Genomic DNA, 26,086 nt, shown 5'->3' on the forward strand with positions numbered 1-26,086 from the left:
TAAACATGAGACGCCAATCATTTGGAAAACATTGCAAAAAAGGGGAAAAATGTTATTTTACAAAATTATGGATCGTTCGCCACGACTAATGATGCATTCACCACGACAGACCATGCTGAGAGTAATTTGATTTATATAATAGTCAACATTCTATACATAAATGATGGGATAATTTTCTCAAAATTTTAAAATTTAAAGTCCAGGACGCTATTTGCATAATAGTTTAGAGTCTGTGGTGCTAATTAACAAATGAACAGTATTGACGTTAAAAAAAGTTAACGGTAAGGTTTAATTTGCTATGAATTAAAAAGTTTAGAATTCATTTTGCATATTTTAAGAGTTTAAGATTCATGGCTTTTTTTGTGTAATATTTAGGGTTTATTTTGCTCATTATTCCTTAATTTTTTATGAAAATTCTCTCTCTCTCTCTCTCTATATATATATATATATATATAAAATATTTAGAAGACAACCAAACAATATAAATTTGAGTTATAAAAATTATGTAATTGATTCTAAAGTCATATAATCACTTAATAAAAACATAAAAGTTCTTGATTTTTTTAAAAGAAAAATTTAAGAATTTTATAAGGGATTAAAATATTAAATTGATCAAATTATAAAAATTCAATTAAAATAAAATAAACTGTAAGGACTTAATTTAAAACTGAGTAAAATTAATAAGACATACGTATATATTTTTCTATAAATTAGTAACAAACCTTTGCATGAGCGTAATATCAGCGGCTGTTCTTAATAAAATAATGATATAATAATTGTAAATTTCATTATAAAAAATATTACTTAATAACTATATATTTTTTATAAATAAAAGTTTTTTCTTAAATTATACTTTTCCATATTTTAAACTTTAAGTCAAAAATAAATTAAAATATAAAAAAATTAAACATTAACAAACATCACAAACGTAAAACTCATGACATCATCAACTAAACCTTAGAAACGATTGGTCTAAAATAAATATTTCAAAGGTTGCCCGAAAAAAATAATACGCATTTCAAAGGGTGGGGAATAAAAGATCAGACAAAAGCAAAAACGTTAATATATATATATATATATATATATATATGTATGTATGTATGTATGTAATCTTCTTGAAGCAGTTAGTGTAACTCTCATATTTTAAAAAATTAAAATTAATCTTTTTTAATTTTTTTTATTATAGACTCCCCTATCATTATTTCTTAACTATTTTATTAATAGAATTTATTATGTCATATTTAGAAAAGATATATAACATTTTGTGTAGCATCCTATATAAGTTAATAATAATTTTATAAAAAAATTATCCACATTTTTTTTCTGTTATTAGTAGTTCATATTTTAACGTATAAATCTTTATTTATAGGATTACATCTTAGTGTTGAAAATAATTAAATATTTTTTTTGTTATCTCATTAATGAGTTATTAACAATTGTGGGCTTTGAAAAAAATAAAAAGTCAAATAAAAGGTTAGGGAAGCTTATTTTAAAGGAAAAACATAATTATTGATTCTTATAAATTTATAAAATTTTACTTTTAATTTTTATAATTTTTTTAATATTTTCAGTTCATATAATATCTGAGTCACGTTTGTTATTTTGGTATTTATAATTTTAATATATAGAGATTAAAAATAGTGAAAAAATTATAAAAATTTAAAATTAAAATTTAATAAAATTATAAAAATTTATTATTATGTTTTTTAAATTTTAAATATTTAAAGATGTTGAGATTTAATAATATTAAAATTGAGGACTTTTTTATATTTTAATACTTATATGCAGAAAAAGACTTGATAAATGGAATCAGAAGTCTTGGATGTGAAGCGGGGGATGTAACAACTAAAAAAAGTCTTCCGGACAGCTTTCTGCCTGCCTGTTTGATTAACCTCATTAATCAATTTTTTGGGAGGAAATCGATTTTCGAAAAGAAAGTATCCAAACAGCACAGTCATGAAATAATCGATTATCAATTTTTTTATTAAGCTATTTATACAAGCTTATTTGATTCTCATTTTACCATATTAATAATCAATAATTTGTTAATAATTTATTTTTGTATTAAATAAAATTTAATAAATTTAATAATATTATATATAAATTTATTAATAATTTAATTTTTTAAAAAATATTTTTATAATAATTTATATAGTTAAAATTAATTCTGATTAAATTATTTAAATATTTTAATTTTATTAAAATTAATTTTAAAAAAACAGTATTACGTTATAAATTAATTATACTAATTAATTATAACGCAACAGAAAATCAAACGAGGTCAATATGATCGGAATTCGGAAAGAGACATCTTCAAGCCATGCACACCAAACCAAACACACAGTGCATCATTTCCAATTTTGCATCCTCCGGTCATTTCCTTCTGTTGAATCCATCTCTGCAGATCCCCAGGTCCCCAACGAACTAATTGTTGGAGCGTTAGTTGGTGGAGTTGTTCTCTCTGCTTTTCTTCAGGTGGCTTTTGACAGGCTGGCTCTTGCAATGTTCTGGACTTCTTCAAGAAACAGAAATTGAACCAGACGTTGCTGAATAAGTTAAAAATCGTGCTGTTATCCATCGACGCTGTAGTTGATGATACAGAGCAAAAGCAGATTTCTAGTCCAAAGGTAAAGGCCTGGATTGATATGGACAAAGATGCCGTGTTTGATGCTGAAGATGTCTTGGATGAGATTGACCATGAAGCGTTCAAGCGCCTGGTGGAAGCTGAAATTGAGAGTAAAACCAGTGCTATCGGCAAGGTTCGAAACTTCTTTACTGCTCCTCTTAGTTCATTTGAGAATGAAATTGAATCCAAGATGAAAAACTCTTGAAAGTCTAGAATATCTTGCATCTCAAAAGGATATATTAAAATTGAATGAAAGAGGTAGTGGTGCAAAATTGAGAAGTGTATTTACCAGATAGATTGCCAACTACATCATTAGTGGATGAAGCTAGAACAATGACAAAGAAAAGATTATTGAATGGTTATCAGACAAGGATAACCGTCAACTTCTGTCATTTCCATAGTGGGTATGGGAGTGTTAGGTAAAACTACTCTTGCTCAACTTGTTTATAATGATAAGAGGGTGACGGGTGAATTTGACCTTCAAGCTTGAGTGTGTGTTTCTGATGAGTTTAATGTTCTGAAGGTAACAATAACAATTTACGAGGCAATCAGTGCGTCTAAAGATGATGCCAACGATTTCAATATGCTTCAAATTAAACTGAAAGAGCATCTGACTCAGAAAAGATTTCTCTTTGTTTTAGACGACGTGTGGAATGAAAATTATATGCTATGGGAGGCCTTGCAATCACCTTTCAATCATGGGGCTCCAGGAAGTAAAATTCTACTAACCACCTGTGGCAGAAAGGTTGTTTCAACCATGCGTTCTGCTAAAACACTTTCATTGAAGCCCTTACCAGAAGGAGATAGCTGGTCGTTATTCAGTAGGTATGCATTCCATGATATAGATATTCTTCGTTCAAACTCTAAACTTGAAGAAATTGGTAGAAAAATCTGCAAAAAGTGCAAAGGGTTGCCTTTAGCATTGAAAGCCATTGGGAGCCTTTTGTACTCAGAATTATCCCATGAGCAATGGAATGGCATTCTTAAAGGTGATATATGGGAGGAGAAAAGCGATAGTGAAATTTTCCCTGCTTTGAGATAGAGTTATCGTTACCTCCCCTCTCATCTCAAGAGTTGTTTTGCTTACTGCTCAATATTTCCTAAAGATTATGATTTTGATAAGGAACATTTAATTCAATTGTGGATGGCAGAACATTTTATACCATCTGCTGATCAAAACAAAGATGCAAGAGAAGTAGGAGAACAATTGTTTCAAGATCTATTGTTGAGGTCACTTTTTGAACGGTCAGTGAGAGATGAAACACATTTTGTCATGCATGATCTTATCAATGATTTAGCAAAAAGTTGAATATGGAAAATTTTGCCATAGGTTCGAGGTAGATGAAGCAAATAATTTGACAAAAATGACCCACCATGTTTCATATTTAAGAACTTACTATGAATCTTCCAAGCGTTTTGAAGTTATATACCAAGCTAATAGATTGCACCCTCTCTTGCCTTTATCTATGCAAGGTCATAGAAGTACAAGCTATACAAATTTTCTTTATTGGATGTCTAGCAAGATTATTCTTGATCTACCATCCAAGTTCAGTTGCATGTGGGTTTTTTCTTTGTCTGATTATTATAGCATTAAGAGTTTGCCTGATTCAATTGGAAATCTCAAGCATCTCCGTTATTTAGACCTATCAGGAACTAAAGGAAATTGCCTGATTCAATATGTCAACTTTATCATTTGCAAACATTGAAGTTGTGGCATTGTTGTGATTTGGAAAAGTTGCCCACGGATTTGCATAGGCTTATTAATCTACGACATCTTGATTTTTGTGAAACTCAAGTGAGAGAGATGCAGAAGCAATTAGGTAAACTGAAAAATCTTCAGGTGCTAACATCATTTTATGTGGACAAATGTGGAGAGAGCAACATCAAACAATTGGAAAAGTATGATCTTTGTGGATAGATTTCTATCTCAGAGTTGCAGAATGTGGTTTCTCCCATAGATGCTTTAGCAGTCAATTTGAAAAGCAAGGTACATCTTAAGGAATTGACGTTAGAATGGAGTATGGACAATCAAAAGTCACATAAGGACAAGGATGTGCTGGAGATGCTCCAACCTCATCAGAACTTAAGAAAGCTATCAATTAGCAATTTTGGTGGTATCGGGTTTCCAAATTGGTTTACAGATCTTTCATTGTCCGACATAGCATCCTTAGAGTTGAGGAATTGCAAATATTGTATGTCCTTGACATCACTAGGCCTCCTTCCATCTCTCAAATCATTGTCAATTGTAGGGTTTCTAGTATAGTAACAATTGGTCCAGAATTTTATGGAACTAATTCTAATACTACATCCCTAGAAATCTTAAGGTTTGGAGATATGAAAGGTTGGGAGGAATGGAAATGTGAAAATATCTCAAGTTATTTCCCACATCTTCAAGAGTTGAGTATAGACAACTGTCCCAAACTAAAAGGGCACGCTCCTCAACAGCTTCCTTCTTTGAGGATTCTGGTTATTTACAATTGTGAGAAACTCATGGCTTCAATGCCGTGGGCTCCATTTCTTCATAAACAAGTTCAAAGACATTGTGGAGAGGAGAAATTGTAATGTCTTCCGTCATATTAATGATGGTCGATTTGTGCCCGTGCATCGCACAGGGTCGGTTACTAGTTAGTTATAAAAGCAAAATCAGTATGAGCCAATGAAATGAAATAAACTGTATTTTAGTTCCTTGCAATTTGAATCCCAAAGAAAATGTTGTAATGGCATTTGCGAACAGAGACTTATTCACCTTTTCTTTCATTTGGCAGGCTCTCATTCTGTTACTCAACATAAGTGACTCTTCTGATATACCCCTCATATTGTTCAAATGGAAAGGAAGGTAGGTCTACTCTTTTTCCCTTATTTATAGTTTCCAAACAACAAAAAGGTTTCAGTGAATCCTTTAATTTCCTACTCTCCTCCTTCATTATCATTATAGTACTATAAAAGGGTTATGGCAACCTTAATTTTTGATGCAATTTTCCCCCTCAGTAATTTGCATTCGTCTGATAAATCCTCAAACTGAAACTACAGGGGTTTAATTCCTTGCATTTTGAAATTCCAGAGAAACAGTTTTAATTTTATCGTATTAGCATTGTACAGAGACTTACTCATCTTCTTTTCCTTTAGCAGGCTCTTTATTGTCCACTGAACATAAGAGTCTCCGCTGATGTAAACCTCATTTTGGAAACATTGAGATACAACACTGTTTGTCTTTTGTCATTGTCCATTGAATTCATGGGACTTCAATGCTGTCTAAGGAAGGTTTACTCTTTTCTCTTCTATACTTTACAAAATGGGCAATAGTTCTTGTCTAGAGGGAAATAATGTTTATATTATAGGTTCCCTTTTCCTTGTTTGGGGAAAATTTCCATCTTAAAACTTAAGGTTTACTCTTTTCTTATTCATAACTCCGATTTCCAAAGAAGAGAATGGTCTTGATGAAGCCTTCCTTTTCCTTCTCTTCTCCTCCATTATTCCCTTTCCAAACATACCCTTTTACTTCTTGTTTTATATATAATTGAAATATTCCCTTTCTACGGTTAGCAGTATCGGGGGAAGTATGCTGGTGCACCTCAATAGACTTACACGTGAAAGGAATAAGAGGAAATCACTCAACTTAGAGGTGATTTCTATCTCCTGATCTGAACATCCATGTTTGCATATGCCTTCATACATTAATTCATGATAGTTTTGGTCCAAATTACAATAAAAATAAAAATGCGAGTTGTGAAACCCATGATTAAAATTTTGTTGAACCAAGCTTGGAAATTAAACCAAATTGCATTCTAGTTCCCCTATTTCGCTTAAATGGTTTAATATTTATTGACGGTTTTGATGATGCCACCTAGTTTGTTTATTTTATTAGAATTGTGTTTTCCAAGGCTTGCTTGCCCTCTGTTATGCTGAATTAAAAGAAAGTATAGGAGCCAGATGCAAAAGGACAACGTCATTTTCTTCAGTTGTCTTCTATTCTAAGATTTTTTTTTTTTTTTTGGCATTGGGCCCATATTGCTACATTAAAACAGCCAGAGAAGGGGCAAAATAGAGTCGAGTCAGGCCTAATGTACTCAAGAGGAAACGAAAGTTCTGCTTCAAGTGAGAAAGATGCAAATGGTAGAAGACAGTGTCAAGCACCATTAATGCTCTGAAATTATGGAGCTTTCCAACTGCTCAAAATTCATTAATAAATACAACTCCCACGAAGCATTGATTACCAAGAAGACTATGTGCTTTTAAAGCTGCTCTGATATATCTTCACATTCTCTGCGTTTCTATTAGCGTTGTATCATAGACTCCTTTGAAAGTTGAATCTTTGAAGAGATGTTGTGAGCATCATTTCCTTAGGTTTGCCTTTACATAACGCTGCAAAGGCCTTGGTGCATGGTTTGCAAAAGTTTTGATAAGCTTTATCAGAGTTAGGGGAAATAGAGACTCGATTGCCTTCTTGTACTGTGATCATTTACTATGCATAAAATAAAAATGCTCCTATTTTGCATGAGTAGAGATCGTGATACTTGAAATTTGAATCTTCATACCTCATGGTATAACTCTGATATTTCTAAAATGTTATTTATTGATTGCACCTTTACTAAAGGAACCTTATCTCAAATAAGATTCATACCATTCTTTTTTTTAATTTATTTAAAAGCAAATAATTCAGACACATTAAAACGAAAACAATAAAACGAAATAATAAAATGAGCTCATTTTATAAGATTTCATGCCATTCAATTTGGCAAATGAACAAAATGAACTGAACAAAATGATATTGGCCTACTTAATTATTTTGTGTTTTGTAGAAGATCTAGTCAAAGTGAAAACACTTTTGAAATAACAACTTGTGGTATTCATTAGATTTTTTTTTTTAATTGGGTGCCCAAAATATCCTCACATCCTGCAATCATAAGACTAATCTCTTGATGAATTTGAACATCATTTAAGAAGTTGTCATCTCCCAAGCAATATTTTTCCATACACACTTTCAAAAATTGAACCTTAAAATAATGTTTAAGGGGTCCTATATTATTGTATGTGTCACATCCATTTGGTGTATTCGTTAGATCTTACTTAGGTTAAGAAGCGAGGACATTATTTTTTTCAAGGTTTAAAAACGAGACTGGGCCAACCGGCTCAACAGGCCATTAGTCCTGTCCAGTACACACCTAAACCAGTCCTCCTAGCCAGTCAAAGACCAGACAAGCCAGTCAAAAACTGATAAACTGTAAAAAGCCCAGAAGTTTACTGTTTAATAATTTCTATAAGTTTTGGGCCTTTCATAGGAATTATGTCCAGGCCATCTTTTGGGTGCTTCAAGACAATTAATATCCAACTCTTCCTAACCACGTTACGGCCCGTTTGATTTTCACTTTCACCGTTTCAAAAGTCGTTTTAAAATGTAATTTAAATTCTAATGTTGTTTGGTTATAGACTTTTTTTCCAAAAAAATCTATTTTAAGTGTACTTTTCACACCACTATTAAATGTTCTTTCTTAAAAATAAAAAATGGTAGCTTTTTAAAAGTGTTTTCCAAAATATTTTAAAATTTTGTTCATAATACCCTTAATTTATTTTTACAGTTAGCAGTTTCAGACTTCAAAATTTGAAGAGAAGTTTCCTCTTTTTTTTTTTCAATTTCTTCTATTGTTTCCTTCTAGTTTCACATAATACCATTAAAAAAAAGTTTCTTTTAAAATTTTTAATTTTAATGAACATTAAATATTCATACATTTTTTTAATATATCAAACTTCATATTAATTTCTATTTTTTATTATTTAACATATTAAATTTTATATTATTCAGAATTTTTATCACAATTTTTAAATATTTTAATATATTACATTTATATAATAAAAATTATAAATTATCATAAATCTATATCTTAATAATTATATATTCAAAAATACATTTCACTATACATAATTCAAACAACTTTTAATTTGTGAAATTCACTTTAAAAAAAATATTGAAACATTAATTTTATTGCAAATACTAACTTTTATCAACTGTATTTTTAACAAACTGATTTTTTTTCTGACGTAAAACCAAATCCCCGGTGTTTATATTAGGGCTGCACAAAAGACTGGACGGCACTGGACTTCACCCTAACCCGAAGTCCGGTCTCCTTCATGAAAAAGACTGGGATAGGCAACCCGTAGTCCAGTCTTGTCCAGTGATAACCCGAAGATTAACAGGACTGGACTTGGTCCATAGGACTGGGAGACTGGTCCTGTCAGTCCAGTACTCACTTAGCTTTTTTTCCCTCTTTTTATTCTATGAGAGGCAATAATCCATTCCAACATAATAAACTCAATTAAGATAGTAAAAATACTTATAATAATAATAAATCCATAATAATTTCTAACAATAAGAAAAAAAATATTTTTGTTATAGTCTAAATTATTTAAATTTATAAACTTTAATAAAAACAGTACTCAAAAAATTCAACAACACTATATTACAATAACAATTTAGAAACAAACTTAATAAATCTTTATGCAATCATCTCCTTAGCATCAATTACACTTTAAACATTTGTCAAAAATAAATTAATTATAATTATAATAAAAAATTAATAGGACTGGACTGGACCAAGTGGTCCGGATGCTTGGTCTCTTGTCCAGTCCAACCCGAAAAAATAGTCTGGTCTTTTTAGTCCTTTTGGTCCTGAAGGACCAGTGACTATACAGACCGAACAAGACTGAGACCATCTCGGGTTGGACTGGACCAGACAGGACTGGGAGACTTTTGCACAGCCCTAGTTTATATAATGAAATGTCCCCTCTCTCCACGCATTAGTTCTCGTTGTGGGACCTTGTTCTCCTGTTGCTCATCAGTCACGACTTTTTTTTCCTGTCTTTTTTTTCGGTTAAACTTTGCTCTTTTTTCAGTTAATTCTTTAAGTTTTTTCCCCTCCATATGGATAGATTCTTTATCAAATATTTTACTTTCATGAAAATCTTTTTAATGTTGCTTTAATATGCCTTTAGTAACCAACTTTTTTTTTTTTATAATTTAAACAGGTTTCCAAATGCCTAAGGTGATTCATTTTTGTTGCATCTAAAACATTTGCATATATCTACACCACTATCGATTCATACTTGTAAAAAGATTGATAAGAAGTGTTGGAGATTTATATGGGGAGGCTCTAACTCACAGAGAAAGTTACATCTTATGACTTCCGAGTATGTGTGCATAAGAAAAGATGAAGGGGTTTGGGTTTGAGACATGCTTATAGACAGAATAAAGCTTTCATGATGAAGTTGGGATGAAGTTTGGTTCATCATAGAGATGCTTTGTGAGTACAATTTATGAGAGAGAAATACAAGTGTGAATGTGCGATGAAGCCGTTTTCCTAAAGGTTGAAGCTCGTAGAAATGTGTCAAGTGCTTGGAAAGGCATTGTTGATGCTTGGACTGGCACTATTAAAGGCATTGCTTGTTAGGTTGGTAAGGGAAATAATATAAAATTCTGAAAAGATAGTTGGTTGCCACATCATGATTCTCTCCTAAATTATGCTATCAATCAAGTCTAGGAAGAGATTTCTGATGACTTGGTTGAGAAATATTTATCTTCAACTGGTATTTGGCTCAGGGATAAGTTTGAGAAGTATCTACCTGATATGATTTTGAGAGAAATTTATCGCATCAGGGGTAATAAAAGAGATGATAGGCCGCGATAGAGGTGGTCTAGTAATAGTGAATTCACTGTGAAATTAGCTTATCAAAGTCTTTGCCCAGATACTAGTAGTATGCGAAGGAGTATTTGGAGGAGAGTGTGGAAAGCATCGATTCCCCAACGTAACAAAACCTTCCTTTGGTTGTGTGCTAGGGTAGACTTATGACCTCATTTTGTGTTAATAGAGGTACATCTGTTGATGATAAGTGTCTTTGTGCTCTCACTATACGGAGGATATCATGCATGTCCTTTGAGATTGTAGTTTTGTAGTAGATTGTTGGATTAGACTGGTTTTGGTGGAGATGAAAGCAATATTGGATTCTTTCAATAATATTATGGAATGGATTGACTAGAATCTAACTCAAGGGTTCATATTAAACGGCTATTGATAGGATATTTGGTTTGCGATTCTTTACCAACAGTTATGGATCAGTAGGAACTTGAGAGTCTTTCAATGAAAGAAATGTGGGGTCTTGGAGGTTTTGGCTCAAGTGCAAGCGTTGGTGTCTTGGTCAAATTCTGAACTCTTATCTACTAAGATGGAAAGAGATAGAGTACAATAGAGAGCATCGGAAATGGAAGTTGTTAAATTCAATACAGATGGTGCAAATGGGCTGGATGGTGCTATCACTAGATGTGTGGGTGTTACTAGAGGCCACACAGGGTGTTTCTTGAATGGGTTTATTTATCATATTAGCCATGATAGCAGTCTGAATGCTGAGTTATAGGGAGTCATATGAGCACTTAAGAGAGCTTGGGACATGGGTTGGAGAAGGATAGTGATAGAGACGGATTGCATAGAGGTTATCAAGACACTGCATAATGATGAACAACTGGAACATCTTGATCATGACCTCATTTCAGAGATCTAGAGCATGAGACAACAAGACTGGGCTATTGATTTGACTTAGTGCAGCTGGCAAGCCAACTATATTGCAAATTTGTTAGCGAAGGAGGCTTTGAAACAAATAGGATATGTGATTTTCCTTACATCTCCTCCTGATTTTATCTCTGATAATTTAATGTCTGATGTTAGAGTTTAGTTTTTGTGTTTCTTTTTTCTTTCATCGAAAAAAAATCACTTGCATACATGCTAGGATGAAGAACTGTTATATTCTTGAGCGTTTTATTAATGTATATCATGATATTTCATAAAAAAACAAAAATATTTCATAAAATATCATTTAGTAAAATTTAATGTACAAAATTACTCTATATATATATGTATCATATCCGGTTCAACCACAATTCAATCATAGTTTAGCCATTAATCTTTAAACTAATATTTCATCTGTTTTAATAATTGGTCTGATTTTTAAAATTTTAATTTTTTTAAATAACTCCAAAAATCTTGCAAGATAGGGGGAATGAAAACATGAAATTTTCTTAAAATCAATTTTACAATTTGTATTAATATTTTCTTAATATTTATAGAAATATATAATACATCCATTTTGTGAACTTGTGTACTTTTCTCAACATAATTAAATTATACAGTGGATGTAGGACAAACTTAGTATGTAAGTATTGTGATATTTTCATCAAATTATAAGAACTACATTTTGTAAATATGTAATAACTATATAAATTTTATAAGTGAAATATATGTTTGAGTAAATTATTTACTTGTCATATTTTTAATCAAATACACTTAATTAAAATATAATAAACAGAAAAATTAAATAAACTTAACAAATAGCAAAGCATAGAACACAATCAAAGAAAATTTACCAAAGATCCATAAGGAAAAAGGGGAACTACAAACAAAAGCAGAGGAATTATGAAACCAGTGAGATGCAAATTCCTTTCTTGAATTTTTTTTATTGTTGATTTATTGACCTGTTTGGGTAAATCTCAAAAGTACATTTAAATTATATTTGAGATACTCCCCCATTTAAAAATATAAAATATTTTTAATTGAATCTCACTCTCAATAAAGTAGTTACCTACTTTTTAATTAATCCTATTTTTTATATTTACCCCTATTAAACACCCTACAATAAATATAAAATTATTATCAATAGGGGAACTTTTAGAAAAAAGGTAATAATTATATTTCAAAAAATTAAAAATATCTTATATTTTTGAACATTTAACACATCAAAAAGTGCCTTATATTTTTGAACGGAGGGAGTATACTTTTGTCAAATTCAACAAATAATTGAATATCCCAAATGATTTTTTTCTAAATGTAAACTGAAAATTAAACACACACTAAAAACTTTTTTTATATTATGAATAAATTTTATGACGATAACTTAATAACTTGTACTCCCTCCGTTTAAAAATATAAGGTATTTGTTGAGGAGTTGGGTGTTCAAAAATGTAAGATATTTTTAGCTTTTTGAGGTGATTGCTCTTTTTTCAAAAAGTATCCCTAATGATAGTGACTTTATATTTATTATAAAATGTTTAATAGAGGTAAATATGAAAATATAGGATTAGTTTGAAAGTAGGTAACTACTTTATTGAGGGATGAGATTCGATTAAAAATGCCTTATATTTTTTAAGGGAGGAAGTATTATTCTTTTTAAATCTCCAGCTGGCTACCACAATATTATAATTCTGCACATAATTTTCAATGTGAAATCATCAAACGCCAAAGTCCAAAGCATCGAACTAAATGTTGGCCAAGGAAGGAAAAAAAAAAAAAAAGAGGAACTAAATAGCTATTAGTTTCCTATGGGAGTATTCCAATATAATCAAATCTGATGTCCTCAAGCAATTTTAATGAATTAAACATGCAATTATCTATGTGATGTCATCAAGCTCCAAATTGATCCAAATCATTTGACCAAACAGCAGCTATTAGTTTCCCCACTAATTAAGAAGTGTCCAGTGAGAAGACAGTTGTTTTCTGATAAATTAAAACGGATAAACTATTGCAATATATTTTTGAACGAAGAGTACAATAATATATATTTTATTAAATTATATATTTTCATATTACTAAAATGATATTTATTTATATAAAAATAAATGATAACAATGTAAAAGTTAAATTAATTCACAAAGCCAAATCAAAGAACGTAATAATAAAAACAAAAAATGGGGTTGATAAGGGATTTGAATTCCCTGCCTATCATTGGTACTTGCACTTCCTATCGTGATATGTGAAGAAAAGAGCCGTGAGACGTCATCAACGACTCTTAATTCATTAAAAGTATGACCAATTAATGAAACGGTGAGCATTTAGAGCACCAGATGACAAATTCACATCAAATCAATGAATACCTGCTTTAACCACTTGAAGCATGGGATCATTGAGAATTGTGTCTGTGGGAGCACATATACAACAAAGAAATACGTAAGCGGTTTGGTCAATTCACTCTCACAAACTCCTCTTGAGCAATTGGACCATTTTCTGCCAACTTAGACACCAAATGTGCTACAACTTGAACTCTTATCAGATAATTGATGAGAACCTAGACAATGATCAGGACCCCAATCGAGCGATGATACAATAAACACGTGTACTGGAACTAGTCGAGCTTTGAACTCTTGATCTTGCTTTTTTGATATTCACCTCCTGGTTTAGATTGACTCCAAAATCTGAAACTCATTTTCCCGTTGAACTGCTTCTCGCTCTATCATCTTTGGCACTAAACTAAGTTACTCTTGCCTTCATTGGATTCAGAACGTTCTCACCATTGGCTAATCTCACCACTTAATGAGGAAGGCAAAACAGCTGAGGAGATATTTTATGTATTATAACTATGGTTGAGCAAAATTTTTTAAAGCTGTTGATCACATCTCACAACTTTCTCTCACCACGTCAAGACAGACACATGGTGTGAGTACTAGGGATAGGCATGGAATCCAAATAGATTATTTATCACAATTATAAAGCATGTAATTAATTTTTATCATAATTTTTTACCTCATTAAATCTAATAAAAAATATTATTAAAGTATGCATTTTTTTTTGTTAGTAAAGTATACATATTTAACAAGAATAAGTTATAAATTTATTAAATTTTTTAAAAGAGTTATATTTTTTTTTTAGATTTACATGAAAATATGTTGAAAGTAATTATAAATAGGATTGCAAGGAGTATATAATATTATATATAGATATATACTTTTTTTTATTAAATATAGATTTTTCTATTACTAAAAATGATATATATTTTTAAGAAAAGCAAAAATGTAAAAAAATTAAATTCACTTTACAAAGCCAAATCAAAGAACACGTTGAAAAATTTAAAAACAAGGTTAAAAGGACACGGCCAAAAAAATAGGAACAAAAAAACTTTTTATTAGAAGTCTTCGTGTGAAAGTTGAAGTTGGCATGATCACAATCTTCAAGCCTTACAACTAATCCTAATACATCACATCATTTCGATCTCCTTTTGTAGAATCATTTCCTTCGGTTGACCTCCATATCTGCAGACCCGACAACAACTCATCCATGGCAGGAGCTTTGGTTGGTGGTGCTTTTCTCTCTGCTTTTCTTCAAGTGGTTTTTGACAGGCTGGCGTCTCCTGATGTTCGGGGTTTCTTCAAGAAACGAAAATTGAACGAGACACTGCTCAAGAAGTTCAGAGTGAGCTGTTAGCCATCGAAGCTGTTGTTGATGATGCAGAGCAAAAGCAGATATTTAATCCCAAGGTGAAGGAGTGGCTTGATATGGTCAAAGATGCCGTGTTTGAGGCTGAGGATGTCATAGATGAGATTGATTACGAAGTGTCCAAGCGCAAGGTGGAAGCTGAACTTCAGACCCAAACCAGTCTCACTGGCAAGGTACGAAACTTCTTCAGTTCTTCTGATAGTTCATTTGAGAAGGAAGTTGAATCCAGGATGAAAAACGTTCTTGAACTTCTAGAACATCTTGCATCTCAAAAGCATTTGTTAAAATTGATTCAACGTGGTGGTAGCGGTGCTGGATTGAGGAGTTCAATAACAAATAGGTTGCCTACAACATCATTGGTGGATGAAGCTGCCATGGTCGGTAGAGGTGATGACAAAAAAAACGATCATTGAATGGTTACTATCAGATATGGATAACAGTCGATTATCTGTCATTTCTATTGTGGGTATGGGAGGGCTGGGTAAATCTACTCTTGCCCAGCTTGTTTACAATGATAGGAAGGTGATGGATGAATTTGAGGTCAAAGTTTGGGTATGTGTTTCTGAAGAGTTTGATGTGTTCAGGGTAACAAGAACAATTTACGAGGCAATCACTATGTCTAAGGACAATTACTACCGATCTAAATATGCTTCAAATCAAATTGATGAAATTGTTAACTCAGAAGAAATTTCTTCTTGTTTTAGACGATGTGTGGAATGAAGATATGAGCTGTGGGAGGCATTGCAATTACCTTTGAATCATGGGCTTTGGGTAGCAAAATTCTTCAGACTACCCGCAGTGAAAAAGTTGTTTCAATTATGAATTCAACTAAAGCACTTCCGTTAAAGCTCTTGCCAGGAAAAGATAGTTGGCTGCTATTCAGCAAATATGCATTACGCGATAGAGATATTCTTCACCCAAACTCTGACCTTGAAGAAATTGGTAGAAAAATTTGTAAAAAGTGCAAAGGATTGCCTTTAGCTTTGAAAGCCATTGGAAGCCTTTTGTACACGGAAGGATCTCATGAGCAATGGAATGACATTTTGAAAAGTGAGATATGGGAAGAAAAGAGTGATAACAAAATTCTCCCAAGTTTGAGATTGAGTTATCGTTACCTTCCTTCTTATCTCAAGAGATGTTTTTCTTATTGCTCGATATTTCCCAAAGATTATGACTTTGACAAGGACCATCTAATTCAGCTGTGGATGGCAGAAAATTTTTTACCATGTGCTCATCAAAGCAAAGATGCACGGGTAATTGGAGAACAATGCTTCCATGATCTACTGTCAAGATCTTTTTTTCAACGATCAGCAGGAGATGAAGCGCATTTTGTTATGCATGACCTTGTCAATGATTTGGCAAAAGGATGAATATGGCAAATTTTGCCATAGGTTGGAGTTAGACGAAGCAAGTAATCTATCAAAATTTACTCGCCATGTTTCATATTTGAGAGATATCTATGAAACTCCAAAACGATTTGAGGCTTTATACCAAGCCAATAGATTACGCACGTTCTTGCCTCTCACCATGCTAGATTTTAACTGGGCACGCTGGATGTCTACAAAGGTTATACATGATTTGTTGTCGAACTTTCCGTGCATGCGAGTTTTATCTCTCTCAGATTATTCTAGCAACATTGTCGAGTTGCCTGATTCGATAGGAAATATGAAGCATTTACGCTATTTGGACCTATCAGAAACTAAACTAAGGATATTGCCTAATTCAGTATGTCAACTTTATCATTTGCAGACATTGAAGTTGTGGCGTTGTTGGGATTTGAAAAAGTTGCCAATGGATTTACACAAACTCATTAGTCTGCGTCATCTTGATTTTCGAGAAACTGCTGTGCGTGAGATGCCAAAGCAATTAGGCAAATTAAAAAATCTTCAAGTGCTGTCATCATTTATTGTGGGAAAATATGAAGAGACCAACATCAAGCAGTTAAAAGAACTTGATCTTTGTGGATCGATTTCCATATCAGAGTTGCAAAATATAGTTTCTCCCGTAGATGCTTTAGCAGTCAATTTGAAAACTAAGATATACCTTGAGGAGTTAAGATTAGAATGGAGCATGGACAATGAAAAATCACAAAATGATAAGGATGTTTTGGAGAAGCTCCAACCTTATCAAAACTTGAAAAGGCTCTCAATTAGCAGCTATGGTGGTGATGGGTTTCCGGACTGGTTTGTAGATCTTTCACTGTCTAAAATAGTGTCCCTGGAGCTGAGGAATTGCAAATACTGTTCCTCCTTGCCATCACTAGGCCTTTTTCCATATCTCAAGTCACTATCAATTGTAGGGTTTGATAGTATAGTAGCTATTGGTCCAGAATTTCATGGGAATAGCTCTTATACAACTTCCCTGGAAATCTTGAGGTTTGGAGATATGGAGGCCTGGGAGGAATGGAAGTATGAAAATATGTCGCTTAGTTTCCCTCATATTCAAGAGTTAAGTCTAGAAAATTGTCCCAAATTGAAAGGGCACCTTCCTCCACAACTTCCTTCTCTAAGGACGCTAGTTATTGTCAATTGTGAGAAACTTGTAGATTCAATTCTGTTGGCTTCATCTCTTCATAAATTGGTCCTGAGACATTACGGAAAGGAGGAGATGGAATGTGTTCCATCAACTCTGAAAGTTCTTGAGCTTTCTGGATGTTTTGCAGAAATCTTATCAATTGAAAAAATTGAGAATGCAATTGCCAATTCCTGCCTTGAGGAGTTGAATTTTGGGGATTGTCCTCGCCTGAAATTCCCATTGCGCTACTGTCATAACTTCGTTGTTGAAATGGAGATAAGAGGAAGATGCGACTGTCTTGTGTCTTTTCCACTGGATTTTTTCCCAATCTTCAGATATTGCGGCTGAGGGATTGTAATAATCTTGAAATGATATCTATTTCAGAACGATACCATCACTCGCTTGCAAGATTAGACATAGAGAAGTGTCCAAAATTTGTATCATTTCCCAAAGGAGGGTTTTTGGCCCCCAAATTAATTGTCTGTCTCTTCGAAGAATTGGAGAATTTGAAATCACTGCCTGAGTGGATGCACACTCTCTTCTGCTCACTCAAACATCTAGTACTAAGACGCTGCCCACGAGTGGAATCATTACCTGAGGGAGGTTTGCCATCGAATCTTGAGCAACTTAGTATCCGCGGATGCCCGAAACTCATAGGCACTTGAATGGGATGGGATTTGAGTAGTCTTGCTTCTCTAGATCACTTGGCAATTGGAGATACAAACGACGAGTCTCTTCCTGATGTAGGACTACTACCCCCTTCTCTTAATTCCCTTTGGTTCTCAAATTGCCCAAATCTCAGAACGTTGGAACACAAAGGTCTTTGCCACTTGTCCTCTCTCAAACACTTGCATTTTATTGACTGTCCTAAACTCCAATACTTGCCGAAGGAAGGTCTGCCCAGTTCCCTTATTTGACTAGATATTTATGGCTGTCCCTTGCTCGAAAAGAAGATCCAAAAACAAAAAAGCAAATATTGGGCAATGATTTCTCACATCCCTTTACTTGAGATTGACCATCATGTAGTAAATTGAAGTGACCTTCTCATTGACAAGCACATCAATTTCATCCTTTCCAGTTTCTCATCAGGTATCTACCCCTTTTTGCTTTTCTAGAATTTCAAATCGTAGAAATTTTTGCTCTTTTTTCCCATGGATTTACTTTCTTATTCGAAATTTTCATTTCATTTTTGCACGTATCAATAATGGCAGAAGCTGCACAAAATGAATATCCTTCAGTAACTCAAACACCTCCTTTTTCATCTGTCACACACTTAAGAGTTCTAACTAGGCATCAGTTAGTCTCATGCCATGCACTTGAGAGGAACTTCCTTTTAAAACTTCATGAAAAAGAAATAATATCAGTTAACCACAATGCATATTATCTTGCTCGGTCAAAATATGACATTTTTCTAATTTTACTTAAAGCAAATGAAAATACAATTCTTATTCTAGCTTCAATATTAATATTTGTGAAATTCATTTTGTCATTAGATATTATGAATTTTCATTAACCAAACTCACTTTAACTTAACTATTTGATAAAAAGAGTTATTATGATGCGGTTAAACATTTTATATTTGTTGGCGGCACCGGCAAAAACGCGAATGACGAGGTACGAATTGCTCGAGTCGTACTCGGAAGGACACTATCCTTAAGAACTATTCTGACACACCCTCAGACGACTGGCAGTGTCCTAGGATTAAACAAGCACCTCCTCAGTGGAACGAGGGAACAGAACAACGAAGATTAAATGTAAGCACAGACGAACTGACAAAGGGAGGAGAGAACCCCGAAAACTCAAGAGGCTTGCACCGCTTTGTCTGCACACATGGCTATATATAGCCCGAAGGTGGACATGAACTTTAGGGGGTTACTACTAGATTAAAGGCTCGGTTACACTGTCATAAAAATCATTTAAAAGCTTGTCTGGAAACGTTGGGGTTACACAAACGTAAAATGCATTTAACTTCCTGTCTGGAAATGTTGGGAAGACAAAACGTTTAAAAAATTAATTTGGTTGATGATCAAAAAACGTTCTTGGTTTGATTTTAAATTTCGGACAGCCAAAAATTGAGTTTCTCCGGCAAGGCAAAAATAATTATTTATTTTGTAAAAATAATCCGGTAAAAGGAACCCATTATCTCTTGAACTCGCGTGGGGGAGAATCGGCTGATTTCAACTGCGATTGCCCTGAGTTGGCTTGTCTCATGTGCGCGAGGCCACTTCTCCTCCAAGCTCATTTTACTAGCCCACTTCATTCCTTAGTATATATACATTAGGAGAGTCTTTCTTTTAGTCAATGTGGGACTTTGACACACACACACTTTTGACACACATACAACAATCCCCCACATGTGTCAAAAGGATCTATGTTCGTTTGAGTTATTCACACGGAGGATAATCACTTTGAATTTGGTGTCTGTCGACTTAAATCAAACCTAGACTAATAAAACTTAGCACACAAGAAAGTCGGTTGAACTAATAGATCTTGAGCATGTGCTAGAGGTCTTATTAATCGGATTATACCCCCACAGTCTTTGCTGTTAATGATGATTTTGCACGTTATCGGCCATGCGCACGCCTGGTTTTAACAAATGCTCTATAAATTTTGCCACGATCTCATAGGAGCGGCCCCACTCTACATTTGTATAGGTATTTTTATCAAATGTATCTGCAATGAATACACCATCCGTAAGGACTATGAAAACATTAAGAGCTTTCACTCAGCCTCCGTTCAATGCATTCTAGCACTTTCTCAAGCTATAAGAAGGGACAAAATTCAATGCTAGCAGAACTAACAAATGACTTGTTCTTACCCATTGAACCTTCTTCATGGAATCTCCAATCATAAAGGTTGGGTTGCCATTACCGTTAATTTCAAACAAGCTTAAGTCCCATTCCCCTCGACGTTTCAATAATAAATTTCTTCCCTAGGGATTTAGTTAATAGATCTACCAGATTTAACTCTGATTTCACATAATCGATTGAGATGACCCCATTTTTGAGCAGCTGCCTTATAATATTATGTCTCAATCGAATATGTCTACTTTTGCCATTAAAGGTCTTATTTTAGCCGTTGTTATTGTAGATTGGCTATCACAATGTAAAGACACTGATGGTGTGGGCTTTTCACCTATTGGAATACTTGCTAAGAAGTTTTTCAACCACTCAGCCTCAGTCCCAGCTAGCTCCATGGCAATGAACTCAGAATCTCTTGAGGATTTTGTATTAATTGTCTGTTTTGCAGACTTCCAGGTTATTGCACCACCACCAAGAGTGATACAATAAGATATAATATAACTTACTTTGTACTTTATGATACTACCACTACTTTCAGGCCACACCTATGTTAAGATCATACTTTTTAGTTCTTCATAGGTCATTCCTTGTCTTATCAATCTTTCACTTATAATCTCACCCTCATATCTTGTATTTTCTTCTAAATTCTTGACAATTTCACCCCTTGTATGGAAGATGCAAAATAGTTGCTTTACAGAACTCGAAGCCATAAGTAATCCCAACATGTATGTCATTAAAATATTAACTTTAATTACTTTATCAATAATGGATGAACTCATAAATTTACAATAAGAATTGTAAAATTAACAACATAACATAAAGCTTTTAACAACTCATCATACAATGATAAAAATTCTAATACCCAACAGCTTTGTATTTCTAAATTTTAATGTTGAGACTTTTTATCAACTAAAAGCACCAACTCTTTCATGCCAATTGATTGATTCATCCTATGCTCATTCCCCTTACTAAACCCATACTCATACCATATGCATTTAAGAGAAAGTGCCTTTGATTACTATAAATGATAATATTTTATCTCCATACGATTGATTGCTGCCAAGCTGTCCTCTAAAACCATCCCTAGTTGATGCCCATCTTGTTTTGTTTCCAATCATATTGCATGGAGAAGGAAGAATCACATTATGTAGAGAATGCATAATTAAACAAGAGGTGGGGAATGAATCTCATAGGCTTATGGGTGATAAACATTAGCAGCCGTTGCTCCTTAAAGTGAAGATTGAGAAATACAAAACTGCATGTTGAGATTTTCCATTTCATGGGCATTTCTTTCTTTTATCATTAGTAACCTATTCTTTAATATTAGCATTGAGGGCAATTTCATCTTTTTCTCATTCCACTTATTTTCAGTTTAGTCTTGCGAGATTGAATTGAAATTTTGCATTCTTTGAAAGCCACAGAAGATACGTTCCTTCTCAAGCCTTTATATGAAACTCTCTCTAAAATTTAATATACTTTCAATCCTTATATATTTTTTTTTGTATTGGTTTATAGAAAAAAAAAATTATGAGACTTGGAGTCAAATCAAGTGTCTTCGTCGCGAAAGCTTTACGAACGGAACGAGCTTTATCATCCCTCTCACATCACACTACTTTACAGGATCGTCGGCTGACCTCCATTTCTGCAGACGCACAGCAACTTCGGCCATGGCGGGAGCCTTGGTTGGTGGTGCTTTTATCTCAGCTTTTCTTCAGGTAGCTTTTTACAGGTTGGCTTCTCTTAATACTCTGAATCTCTTCAAGAAACGAAAATTCAACGAGAAATTGACATGCAGCCATGAAAACATTAGAATGTGATGTTATTTTTCAACCTTCACTTTTTTTTATTTATAAATTTTGTCACCCTTGGTTCTAGAAAAGAGGCTTTTTGAGCCACCATGAGTTTGACTAATTTGTTCATAAATACATGTTTTATTTTTCTTAACAGATTTCTATACTCTATTGTGTTTCCCTATTTTAAAAAAAAATTATATTCTTTCTTTAAAATTGAGATACACTAATATATCTTTCTCTAGGAGTTGGTGATGGATTACAACTGCATTATTTTATAATAAAAAATTCACAATGTCTTTATACTTAAAAATTTATTTAATGCAATTAGTATTAAACTTGTATTTCATTGATGATATAAAATAAATAAAATTTTCAAAAAGCAGATTTTTAACAACTTTTATAATATAGATCAACATGTGTTTTAAGAAAAAAAATATTTCACTTAAATTTTAGCTTAAAAAGTTCATATATATGTTTGCAACAAAAACGTATAATTCAAATGTATAGGGTGTAAAAGGAATCTCCATTAAGCATTAACAAAAACATTCTTAGGATGTTATCCTAATTGAATTTGATAACATATGACCTAATTAGACAGTCATATAAAAATTAGTAAAAAAAGAAAAACAAAATAAAAAACACTTCATAATACCAACAGCGTTGGCGTAAGAGATCAGTCTCTCATAATATGACAAATTAAGTTTAAATCCCACTATTAGAGATGCTACATTTAATGCTTGACAATAAATTGTCTTGAATAGAAGGATAGCTATAGCCATTGGGGAAGCTACATTAGTATGAGGATAGGCTAGAGTTGAAAATTCGGGCAGGGCAAGTCTATTTGGCCCGACTCAAACAGGCCCTATTTCCTAAAAAGTTTAAATAGCCCAACTTGACCCAAATTCCTTCAAGTGGTTCGAATACTTGAATTTTATTTTTAATTAATTTTGTATTTTAAAATTAATTATTTTATTTTGTAAAAAATATAAAATATATTTTTTTAATATTTAAATGATATATAGGACTGAAATATATGATATTTTAATATAAAATAATCTAAAACTTAAATAATTAATTAATATTTATTATATTTTAAATTTTTTAAAATTATAATTTTTTATTTAGGTATTCGAGCTAAATCCCAACCCAATTTGGGCTTGGCTCAAATTTTTTTCAAGCCTATTCAAGATAGCCGAATAGGTCCAAACATAAAAAAATTATTTTTTCCTAAACCTAACTCTAAATTTTTTTGAGCGAACTGGGACTAACCTATAAAAATTATTGGCTCTAGGATGGACAAATGTCTCCCCTCATATATAAAACTCTATGAATATTTTAACCTGATTTACCCTATGACCCTCCTCATACTTTGGCATGCCCCAAGCACCCCACTAATACAGTTGGCAGATTAAAGTATGGAGAGAGGAGCAACGTGGGTGCATAAGTGACATGTTGAGATTGGGCTAGAAATTTAATTAGAACGTGGATTTCAATCAAGGAGAGCCCCAACAAGAAGATAAAAGTATACTCCCTTCATTTAAAAATAAAAAATATATTTTAAAAGATTGAATATTTAAATATATAAAACATTTTTAATCTTTCAAAGTGTAATTATTACTTTTTTTAAAAAATATCCCTATTAATAAATGACTTTATATTTATTATAGGGTGTTTAATAGAGGTAAATATGTAAAGATAGGGTTAGTTTGAAAGTAAATAACTATTTTATTGGAGAGTGAGATTTAGTTAAAAATATCTTATATTTTTTAATGAAGGGAATATATAACAGCAAAAATACTATTGTTTTATATTTTTATTTTATATATTAAAAAGATTTTGAGACATAGAAACTTGTGTTGTTATTGTGTGTAGATATGTTCTTTAAGATATGATTTTAAATTCTTGATGTGGGACGTTATATATTTCTAATTAATTAAACATGATTTAGGATCAATGGTTTTTAATTTTTTTTATAATTTGAATTTGAATAGAAAAAAAAATAACTTGGTAGAAGAACATTAATATGAAGATCATGTACATACTTATTTTAAACTACAAGCAAATGCTTGAGATGTGCTCAACATTAAGTAAGTAATAACAAGTATTTGAGGCTTATAAATCAAATTTTTACAATAATAATTTATAAAATTTTTGATAAAAGTGAAAGTATATAATTTATTTAACTTCATACATGTATTTCTTTCACATAATTTAAATATTTTTTCAAATATATTAACTTTTATATAGTTTTAATATTAATATGTATCTACATATGATTGTATGCATAACCCTTCTTTAAAGAAATAAAAAAATAAAAACTCATCTCTATTGACTCTGGGTCCTAACTTAGCCATCGGCTATGGCACTTCATAATGTCAATGAAGAGAACAACAATAGTAATAAAAAAAGGGGTTAAAGTGTATTTTTACTTCTGAACTTTTTTTTTAGAAGCATTGGGAACCTTGTACTGATTAGTGGGACAATTTTATCCCTGAATTTTTTTTAGGAGCAACAAAACCTCTTCTGTTAATTAGCCATTAATTTTTTTTTTTGCTAATATAGCATGTGCATGGGGCTCACACATAGTGACAGATAAGACTTTGACCATATCATATAATACTAATTTGGCCCTGAACTCTTTTTCTAGGAGGGCTGGGCATTTTAAAATTTTTTTCTAAAAGTGCTGAGGACCCTGAAGTCTTGTTAAAATAAAATTTAATAAATATTATTAAGTATTAAATATTTTATTTAATAACTTAAATATTATTATTTATAAATATTCATTCAAAATTTATAAATTATTTTTTAAAATATTATACAAGTCAGTTTAATATTTTAATATTTTTGATATTTTGGTAATTTTGTGTTAAAAATGAAGAGAATGAATCTTCAAATTAACGGAAAGAATTTTTCTCATTATCTCTTCATTATTCTGTTATTAAGTAACATTTTCTGTAGCATATTAATGGGATAGGCAATATCTTTTAAATAATTATTTTTGTTGGCATATTGTTGATTTGCTTGTGTTTGATTTTACCCCTAACACTACAATGTATAGAGGAGAGTATTAAATTTTCATGGTGTAATATTTTGGAAGAAGATTGTTAATTAACTGAAAAAAATTATAGAGAAGGACAAAAGTTTAAGAAACTTAACTAATATTAAAAATATAAGTAAGTTTCCACCTATATGAAAGGCATAATGATATGGGTACTATTTCAGAGATTATTTATAAATTATTTAAAAATAATTTATAAATTTTGGATAAATATTTATAAATAATAATATTTAAATTATTAAATATGAAAATATTTAATATTTTAACAATATTTATTAAATTTTATTTTAACAAGACTTTAGGAACAAATTACCACTAAAGGACATGTTAATGTCTTACCCATTACTTTACATAGGCCCACACATATGTGATATCAACAGAAAATAATAAAGTTAATGACTGATTAATGGAAGAAGTCTTTTGCTCCTTAGAGTAATAGTTCAAGAAAAAAAGTGGTTCATTTATTAATATAAAGTGCCCAATATTCTTTTAAAAAATGTTCAAAACTACATCATGACTTGCACTACAACCAAAATTAAGGTACTTAACTAAAAATTAACATAAAAATTTAGAATTAGCATGTTTAATTAGTCTAAAAATTAAATATATAGCTTATTTAACAAAAATTCATGATCAAAATGTAACTACATTATAAATATTATAATAAAAATAAAAGGAAGCAAGGGGTGGCAACAAGAAAATTGATGGGTAAATTTGGAGGTGAAATTTTCTTTTCAAAATCTCCTCATATTTAGAAAAAAAGTTGAAGGTAAAAACATGTAGGTTTTATATGCTATTTTCCTCCTATTTTTTTCTCTCACTTTTCTCTCTTGCCAAGCATAGCATAAACAAATTATGAAATGAAATTGGATACTTAAAAAAGTAAAAAATTGAACTAGTCATCAAATCATAACGACTCTGGCAAAAAAAAAAAAAAAATCAAATCATAACGACATAACCAATCAAGGCAGGTAGTGATTCAAGTTTCAAAGTCTCCCGGGATATTAAAAAAAAAAAAAAAAAACGCACTCGGAAGTCTCCTGCAATGT

General features: G+C 31.9%; 2 protein-coding genes across 4 annotated transcripts; both read left to right on the forward strand.

Moving 5' to 3' along the window:
- The first annotated feature begins 2,358 nt into the window (after positions 1–2,358).
- LOC129314807 (uncharacterized) lies at positions 2,359–7,077 on the forward strand. Of its 3 annotated transcripts, XR_008594279.1 has the most exons (6): positions 2,359–2,759; positions 3,268–3,451; positions 5,392–5,462; positions 5,756–5,887; positions 6,173–6,248; positions 6,652–7,077. XR_008594279.1 is itself a non-coding variant. In XM_054958239.1 (4 exons), the coding sequence occupies exons 1-4, from the start codon at positions 2,646–2,648 to the stop codon at positions 6,772–6,774; spliced, it is 384 nt and encodes a 127-aa protein (XP_054814214.1). In that variant the 5' UTR covers positions 2,359–2,645; the 3' UTR covers positions 6,775–7,077. The 3 variants fall into 3 exon arrangements, 1 of the variants encoding a protein (XP_054814214.1); XR_008594280.1 differs by lacking the exon at positions 3,268–3,451; XM_054958239.1 differs by lacking the exons at positions 3,268–3,451; positions 5,756–5,887.
- Positions 7,078–15,300: 8,223 nt separating this feature from the next.
- Positions 15,301–17,733, forward strand: LOC129316683 (putative disease resistance RPP13-like protein 1). The gene is made up of 3 exons (XM_054961081.1): positions 15,301–15,543; positions 15,660–16,124; positions 16,183–17,733. The coding sequence occupies exons 1-3, from the start codon at positions 15,301–15,303 to the stop codon at positions 17,731–17,733; spliced, it is 2,259 nt and encodes a 752-aa protein (XP_054817056.1).
- Positions 17,734–26,086: the final 8,353 nt, after the last annotated feature.

The sequence above is a fragment of the Prosopis cineraria genome, unplaced genomic scaffold (genome assembly GCF_029017545.1).
Source record: "Prosopis cineraria cultivar Desert tree isolate PC_DT_omini unplaced genomic scaffold, ASM2901754v1 PC7, whole genome shotgun sequence".
Classification (NCBI taxonomy): domain Eukaryota; kingdom Viridiplantae; phylum Streptophyta; class Magnoliopsida; order Fabales; family Fabaceae; genus Prosopis; species Prosopis cineraria.

Bases quoted from the DNA above. Each gene is read 5' to 3' on its own strand.
- LOC129314807 (XM_054958239.1), top strand. From the start codon at position 2,646: ATGGACAAAGATGCCGTGTTTGATGCTGAAGATGTCTTGGATGAGATT. The intron at 5,463-6,172 runs GTAGGTCTACTC...TACGGTTAGCAG, and splicing joins TTGTTCAAATGGAAAGGAAG to TATCGGGGGAAGTATGCTGG. The intron at 6,249-6,651 runs GTGATTTCTATC...ACATTAAAACAG, and splicing joins GGAAATCACTCAACTTAGAG to CCAGAGAAGGGGCAAAATAG.
- LOC129316683 (XM_054961081.1), top strand. From the start codon at position 15,301: ATGGATAACAGTCGATTATCTGTCATTTCTATTGTGGGTATGGGAGGG. The intron at 15,544-15,659 runs GTTAACTCAGAA...AAAATTCTTCAG, and splicing joins CAAATCAAATTGATGAAATT to ACTACCCGCAGTGAAAAAGT. The intron at 16,125-16,182 runs GTAATTGGAGAA...TTCAACGATCAG, and splicing joins ATCAAAGCAAAGATGCACGG to CAGGAGATGAAGCGCATTTT.